The sequence below is a fragment of the Littorina saxatilis genome, linkage group LG11 (assembly GCF_037325665.1).
Source record: "Littorina saxatilis isolate snail1 linkage group LG11, US_GU_Lsax_2.0, whole genome shotgun sequence".
In the NCBI taxonomy this organism is placed as follows: domain Eukaryota; kingdom Metazoa; phylum Mollusca; class Gastropoda; order Littorinimorpha; family Littorinidae; genus Littorina; species Littorina saxatilis.
In genome coordinates this window covers 37084375-37092496 of record NC_090255.1, presented here as the reverse complement: position 1 = coordinate 37092496, position 8122 = coordinate 37084375, and the positions used below count along the sequence as shown (strand labels likewise).

The 8122-nt window shown below is 43.4% G+C and overlaps 1 protein-coding gene across 1 annotated transcript; it reads left to right on the top strand.

The window, feature by feature from the left end:
• Positions 1-2304: 2304 nt before the first annotated feature.
• Positions 2305-7823, top strand: LOC138980720 (mucin-2-like). The gene is made up of 5 exons (XM_070353626.1): positions 2305-2348; positions 2878-3047; positions 3172-4644; positions 4744-6231; positions 6355-7823. Exons 1-5 carry the CDS (start codon positions 2305-2307, stop codon positions 7821-7823), a joined length of 4644 nt encoding a protein of 1547 aa, XP_070209727.1.
• The last annotated feature ends 299 nt before the right edge of the window (positions 7824-8122 follow it).

Sequence of the window (8122 nt, the reverse complement as noted above, 5' to 3'; positions counted from 1 at the left end):
AAACAAACAAACAAACAAACAAACACATCGAGCGAAACCTATACACACCCCTATACCGGGGGTGTAAAAACATTGAATGTCTGTCTTGTAAAAACAAATACATATTTACAGATAAAACACATAATTATGGAGCCATGGCAACTATGGGTTCCTTTTGACGAATTGAACCATACAAAGTTCAAGGGATATTCTGTGTACTATTATTTAGAAAAAACTGCAATAATTTGCTCGAAATTGCTACCTAACTATGATAAATTATTACATGAACTTTAATCAGCGAGCGGTTTTCTTATTCCCTTCTCCTGTGTCAGGAGTCCCGATTTTTGTTCGTCATCATATTCAAAGCAGTTAAAAACCGTTGTATGCCGGAAATCAAATCTTTAATCTAGCAAACGCATACACATTCCGTGCCGTCCGTGGCCAAATCCCATCGTAGAACGTAAACAAACACACTGTCCATTTAGAGAATATACACGAAAGACTACAAACACTGCACTTAGAATTGAAATCAGAAAGCTCAGACGCTAACTCTAAGGCATTCCTCGTGTGTGTTGTTAGGCAAACAAAACAAAAAAAGGTGTGGTTACGGTAACATAGCCCAAAACAATAGGGTAGGAAGGTAGGCAATCGCTTTTTTTTTTAAACTTTTTTTTCTAATGTGTACAAATTAAACCTACTTGACAGGGAAATAAGTGTGCGACTTGGGCGCTTTCGCTTTCATTGCGTTTTCTGCACTCGTTTTCTTGTGTTTTTTTTTTTTTTTTTTTTTTTTTTTTTTTTTACAAATGTAATAAAAAGTTATAGGGTCGGCCCCTAAAAATAGGGTAGGTCGGGTTACCGTAACCACACCTATTTTGTTTTTAGGCCTTATGTATTCAACCCCCAAACCGAATTCTGTAGCTCATATGGTCGATTAAAAATCTTGTCTCTAGCTATAGCGCGTTAAACACGGTGTCTTCTCAGGGGAGAAAGGCAGGACGAAAAATCAAAAACGGTGGAAGAAGGTGCCGCTTGGAGAAACCCCACTCAAAAACAACCGTTTCTAATTTGAATAGCTGAGCGCTCAAACACATATTTTAAGGTACTCCTGGTGTGGGGTGACATAATTAAAACCCAGAAACGGAACTATATAGCTCTTAGGGCGATTGGAGACAGTTGTTTGTCCATTATACTCGATGAATTATTGGCGGGTTTAAGTGCACCACATTTGTATACGAAGGAATTCTCATTCTTAATTGCCACGTTTAGCTTGCTCTCTGACTTCCCTTCCTGACTGTCTGTTATATAGAGAATACTAAATGGCTTGCTGTGTCGAAACTGCGAGCGAAAGCGACCTGTTCACTATTTGAAAAAGCAACGAGCGTATATCTGGTACGAAACAGCAAGCCATGTAGCATTCTGTTTATCCTACATACTGTACTTACGTGTATTTTACTCAAAACGTCCCGCAGTCGAGAAGACGCTTCTTTTGGAACCTCGACATGTTCCATATCCTCCTGCAATCTCTTACGTCAAAGCAAAGTAACGTCACTCTGGAAAGTGTAGCGTGACGTGTTAGTTCTAAAAATTCATCGAGGGGAATTAGCGAGCGCACATTTTTTTTCCATAATGACGTTTGTCTCGGTGACTTTGGCATCATATGCTGTGGAAAAACAGGTCCCTGCCAGACTAGCATAACATGATCTCATTTACATGATATACACACGTGTGGTTTGAACGATATTGTTATGTAATGAGTGGTCTCTATCAGGTATGTAGGATAAATCCCTTTAAATGTCATTTTTCTGCTGTATTCTTTTACAAAGTTCTGTTTTGCTTTTCAGCCGAACACAGCTGGAGACTCTTCACACGATGTAGTCTTCAAAACCTTCATCGAAAACGCAAAAGATGCACTTGAGTCATATCTACGCAGGCCTCTCAGAGACCCATTTCCACAGGCCTTCTTTACACGACCTCAAACACCTCAAAATTCAACCAAGCGTAATGAAGCGAAATGGAACAAAGAAGCACACAACAGCGGTCATCCGTGGAATCACTCTCCTGACAAATCTAGAACTTCAAACTCCAACATCTTCAAGAGAAACCACACAACTCAAAACGTTATAGAACTCCGAGACAACCTTTTGTTTCCAGACGACAACGAATACAGAAATAGGAACAGAATAACGAACAGAGTTTTGACGAATAAAGCAGAAAATATTCGAAAAGAGAAAACGTTGTCGTTGTCATCAAACGAGGAGCCATATCGTCGCAGATATGCCCAGCGTGTCGAAGGAAAGTCAGGCGAAGGGTTTCAGACGCACCATGCGGTCAAACGGGACGCGGTGCCGATTCCCCCCAGAGCCCCTGTAGGTCCGACTACGCTGTCTATCGATGGAGCTGAAGCGAAGACAACGACATCATCAACAGAAGCAACATTGTCCATAGTTCAAGAGTCGATAACGACAACAGCATCAGCAACAACTTTTCCGGGTATCACTCTGTCCATTGTGGTCCAGGACAAAACAACACCTGCAGCTGCAACAACTACAACAACGTCTGCTGCAACATCTTCAACGGAAAACCCAGTGCCAACTCTCTCTATCGTAACAGACTCACAGGCGACAGATACTTCGGCATCAATGATCTCCCCAACATCTACTACCACGGACAACCCGGCGCCAACTCTGTCTAACGTAACGGATTCACAATCAACAGATGCTCCTACAACAACAATTCCTGACACATCTACAAAAACGGACAACCCGGCGCCAACTCTGTCTATTGTAACCGACTCACAATCAACAGATACTCCCACAACAACAATTCCTGACACATCTACAAAAACGGACAACCCGGCGCCAACTCTGTCTATTGTAACCGACTCACAATCAACAGATACTCCCACAACAATTCCGGACACATCTACAAGCACGGAAAACCCGGCGCCAACTCTGTCTATTGTACTGAATCCCAAGTCAACAGAAAGTCCAACGACAACGGCAACAACATCAGCCGCTCCCACAACAGAATCGTCTACAACAGCAACACATGCACCAACTTCTACTGTTGGTCCAAGTCTCTCCATGGTTACAGTCGTCATGGAAACAACAACAGCCGCTTTGACAACCGAATCTGCTACAACATCCACAGCTGCTCCGACTTCATATATTGGTCCAACTTTGTCCATAGTTACTGACGTTCAAGAAACAACAACGGAAGTTTCAGCAACAGGTCTGACGGAAACAACTACAGACGCAGAATCTACAACTACGCCAACAGCAGAACCTATTCTTTCCATTGTTACCGATCCGACTGAATCCTCTACAGCAGAAACAACGACTGGAGTCTTAACAACCACAACAGAAGCAGGATCTACAACAGCCCCAACAGCAGAAACAACGACTGAAGCATTAACAACCACAACAGAAGCACAACCTACAACCACCACAACAGCAGAACCTGCTCTTTCCATTGTTACCGATCCGACTGAATCCTCTACAGTAGAAACAACGCCTGAAGCCTTAACAACCACAACAGAAGCGGAATCTACAACAGCAGCAGAAACAACGACTGAAGCCTTAACAACTACAACAGAATCAGAATCTACACCAGCCACAGCAGCAGAAACAACGACTGAAGCCTTAACAACTACAACAGATGCAGAATCTACAACAGCCCCGACAGAAACAACGACTGAAGCCTTAACAACCACAACAGCCCCAACAATAGAACCTACTCTTTCCATTGTTACTGATCCGAATGAATCCTCTACAGTAGAAACAACGCCTGAAGCCTTAACAACCACAACAGAAGCAGAATCTACACCAGCCACAGCAGCAGAAACAACGACTGAAGCCTTAACAACCACAACAGAAGCACAATCTACAACAGCCCCAACAGCAGAAACAACGACTGAAGCCTTAACAACCACAACAGAAGCAGAATCTACACCAGCCACAGCAGCAGAAACAACGACTGAAGCCTTAACAACTACAACAGATGCAGAATCTACACCAGCCACAGCAGCAGAAACAACGACTGAAGCCTTAACAACTACAACAGATGCAGAATCTACAACAGCCACAGCAGCAGAAACAACGACTGAAGCCTTAACAACCACAACAGAAGCAGTTTCTACAACAGCCCCAACACTAGAACCTTATCTTTCCATTGTTACTGATCCGACTGAATCCTCTACAGCAAAAACAACGACTGAAGCCTTAACAACCACAACAGTAGAACAATCTACAACAGCAGCAGAAACAACGACCGAAGCCTTAACAACTACAACAGATGTGGAATCTACAACAGCCACAGCAGCAGAAACAACGACTGAAGCCTTAACAACTACAACAGATGCAGAATCTACAACAGCCACAGCAGCAGAAACAACGACTGAAGCCTTAACAACCACAACAAAAGAACAATCTACAACAGCAGCAGAAACAACGACTGAAGCCTTAACAACTACAACAGATGCAGAATCTACAACAGCCTCAGCAGCAGAAACAACGACTGAAGCCTTAACAACCACAACAGAATCAGAATCTACACCAGCCCTAACAACAGAAACAACGACTGAAACATTAACAACCACAACAGAAGCAGTTTCTACAACAGCCCCGACAGAAACAACGACTGAAGCCTTAACAACCACAACAGAAGCACATTCTACGACAGCCCCAACAATAGAACCTACTCTTTCCATTGTTACTGATCCGACTAAATTCTCTACAGCAGAAACAACGACTGAAGCCTTACCAACCACAACAGAAGCACAATCTACAACAGCAGCAGAAACAACGACTGAAGCCTTAACAACTACAACAGAAGCAACAACAGCCACAACAACAGAAACAACGACTGAAGCCTTAACAACTACAACAGAAGCAGAATCTACAACAGTCACAACAGCAGAAACAACGACTGAAGCCTTAACAACCACAACAGAAGCACATTCTACAAGAGCACCAACAGCAGAACCTACTCTTTCCATTGTTACCGATCCGACTGAATCCTCTACAGCAGAAACAACGACTGAAGCTTTAACAATCACAACAGAAGCACAATCTACAACAGCCCCAACAGCAGAAACAACGACTGAAGCCTTAACAACCACAACAGAAGCACATTCTACAACAGCCCCGACAGAAACAACGACTGAAGCCTTAACAACCACAACAGAAGCAGAATCTACAACAGCCCCGACAGAAACAACGACTGAAGCCTTAACAACCACAACAGATGCAGAATCTACACCAGGCACAGCAGCAGAAACAACGACTGAAGCCTTAACAACTACAACAGATGCAGAATCTACAACAGCCACAGCAGCAGAAACAACGACTGAAGCCTTAACAACCACAACAGAAGCAGTTTCTACAACAGCCCCAACACTAGAACCTTATCTTTCCATTGTTACTGATCCGACTGAATCCTCTACAGCAAAAACAACGACTGAAGCCTTAACAACCACAACAGTAGAACAATCTACAACAGCAGCAGAAACAACGACCGAAGCCTTAACAACTACAACAGATGTGGAATCTACAACAGCCACAGCAGCAGAAACAACGACTGAAGCCTTAACAACTACAACAGATGCAGAATCTACAACAGCCACAGCAGCAGAAACAACGACTGAAGCCTTAACAACCACAACAAAAGAACAATCTACAACAGCAGCAGAAACAACGACTGAAGCCTTAACAACTACAACAGATGCAGAATCTACAACAGCCACAACAGCAGAAACAACGACTGAAGCCTTAACAACCACAACAGAATCAGAATCTACACCAGCCCTAACAACAGAAACAACGACTGAAACATTAACAACCACAACAGAAGCAGTTTCTACAACAGCCCCAACAGCAGAAACAACGACTGAAGCCTTACCAACCACAACAGCCCCAACAATAGAACCTACTCTTTTCATTGTTACTGATCCGACTGAATTCTCTACAGCAGAAACAACGACTGAAGCCTTAACAACCACAACAGAAGCACAATCTACAACAGCAGCAGAAACAACGACTGAAGCCTTAAAAACTACAAGAGAAGCAACAACAGCCACAACAACAGAAACAACGACTGAAGCCTTAACAACTACAACAGAAGCAGAATCTACAACAGTCACAACAGCAGAAACAACGACTGAAGCCTTAACAACCACAACAGAAGCACATTCTACAACAGCACCAACAGCAGAATCTACTCTTTCCATTGTTACCGATCCGACTGAATCCTGTACAGCAGAAACATCGACTGAAGTTTTAACAACCACAACAGAAGCACAATCTACAACAGCCCCAACAGCAGAAACAACGACTGAAGCCTTAACAACCACAACAGAAGCATAAACTACAACAGCAGCAGAAACAACGACTGAAGCCTTAACAACCACAACAGAAGCACAATCTACAACAGCAGCAGAAACAACGACTGAAGCCTTAACAACCACAACAGAAGCAGAATCTACAACAGTCACAACAGCAGAAACAACGACTGAAGCCTTAACAACCACAACAGAAGCACATTCTACAAGAGCACCAACAGCAGAACCTACTCTTTCCATTGTTACCGATCCGACTGAATCATCAACAGCAGAAACAACGACTGAAGCCTCAACAACCACAACAGGAACAGGATCTACAACAGCCCCAACAGCAGACACAACGACTGAAGCCTTAACAACCACAACAGAAGCACATTCTACAACAGCAGCAGAAACAACGACTGAAGCCTTAACAACTACAACAGATGTAGAATCTACAACAGCCACAACAGCAGAAACAACGACTGAAGCCTTAATAACCACAACAGAAGCAGTTTCTACAACAGCCCCAACAGCAGACACAACGACTGAAGCCTTAACAACCACAACAGCCCCAACAGCAGAACCTACTCTTTCCGTTGTTACCGATCCGACTGAATCCTCTACAGCAAAAACAACGACTGAAGCCTTAACAACCATGACAGAAGCAGAATCTACGACAGCAGCAGAAACAACGACTGAAGCTTTAACAACCACAACAGAAGCAGAATCTACAACAGCCCCAACAGCAGAACCTACTCTTTCCGTTGTTACCGATCCGACTGAATCCTCTACAGCAGAAACAACGACTGAAGCCTTAACAACCATGACAGAAGCAGAATCTACGACAGCAGCAGAAACAACGACTGAAGCTTTAACAATCACAACAGAAGCAGAATCTACAACAGCCCCAACAGCAGAACCTACTCTTTCCAATGTTACCGATCCGACTGAATCCTCTACAGCAGAAACAACGACTGAAGCTTTAACAATCACAACAGAAGCACAATCTACAACAGCAGCAGAAACAACGACTGAAGCCTTAAAAACTACAAGAGAAGCAACAACAGCCACAACAACAGAAACAACGACTGAAGCCTTAACAACTACAACAGAAGCAGAATCTACAACAGCCCCAACAATAGAACCTACTCTTTTCATTGTTTCGGATCCGACTGAATCCTCTACAGCAGAAACAACGACTGAAGCCTTAACAACCATGACAGAAGCAGAATCTACGACAGCAGCAGAAACAACGACTGAAGCTTTAAAAACTACAAGAGAAGCAACAACAGCCACAACAACAGAAACAACGACTGAAGCCTCAACAACCACAACAGAAGCAACAACAGCCACAACAGCAGACACAACGACTGAAGCCTTAAAAACTACAAGAGAAGCAACAACAGCCACAACAACAGAAACAACGACTGAAGCCTTAACAACTACAACAGAAGCAGAATCTACAACAGTCACAACAGCAGAAACAACGACTGAAGCCTTAACAACCACAACAGAAGCATAAACTACAACAGCCCCAACAGCAGACAGAACGACTGAAGCCTTAACAACCACAACAGAAGCACAACCTACAACCACCACAACAGCAGAACCTACTCTTTCCATTGTTACCGATCCGACTGAATCATCAACAGCAGAAACAACGACTGAAGCCTCAACAACCACAACAGGAACAGGATCTACAACAGCCCCAACAGCAGACACAACGACTGAAGACTCAACAACCACAACAGAAGCAGAACCTACAACAGCCCCGACAGAAACAACGACTGAAGCCTTAACAACCACAACAGCCCCAACAAT

Bases quoted from the DNA above. Each gene is read 5' to 3' on its own strand.
- LOC138980720 (XM_070353626.1), top strand. From the start codon at position 2,305: ATGCGGTCAAACGGGACGCGGTGCCGATTCCCCCCAGAGCCCCT. The intron at 2,349-2,877 runs GTAGGTCCGACT...CACAATCAACAG, and splicing joins CGATTCCCCCCAGAGCCCCT to ATACTCCCACAACAATTCCG. The intron at 3,048-3,171 runs GTTGGTCCAAGT...CTTTGTCCATAG, and splicing joins CACATGCACCAACTTCTACT to TTACTGACGTTCAAGAAACA.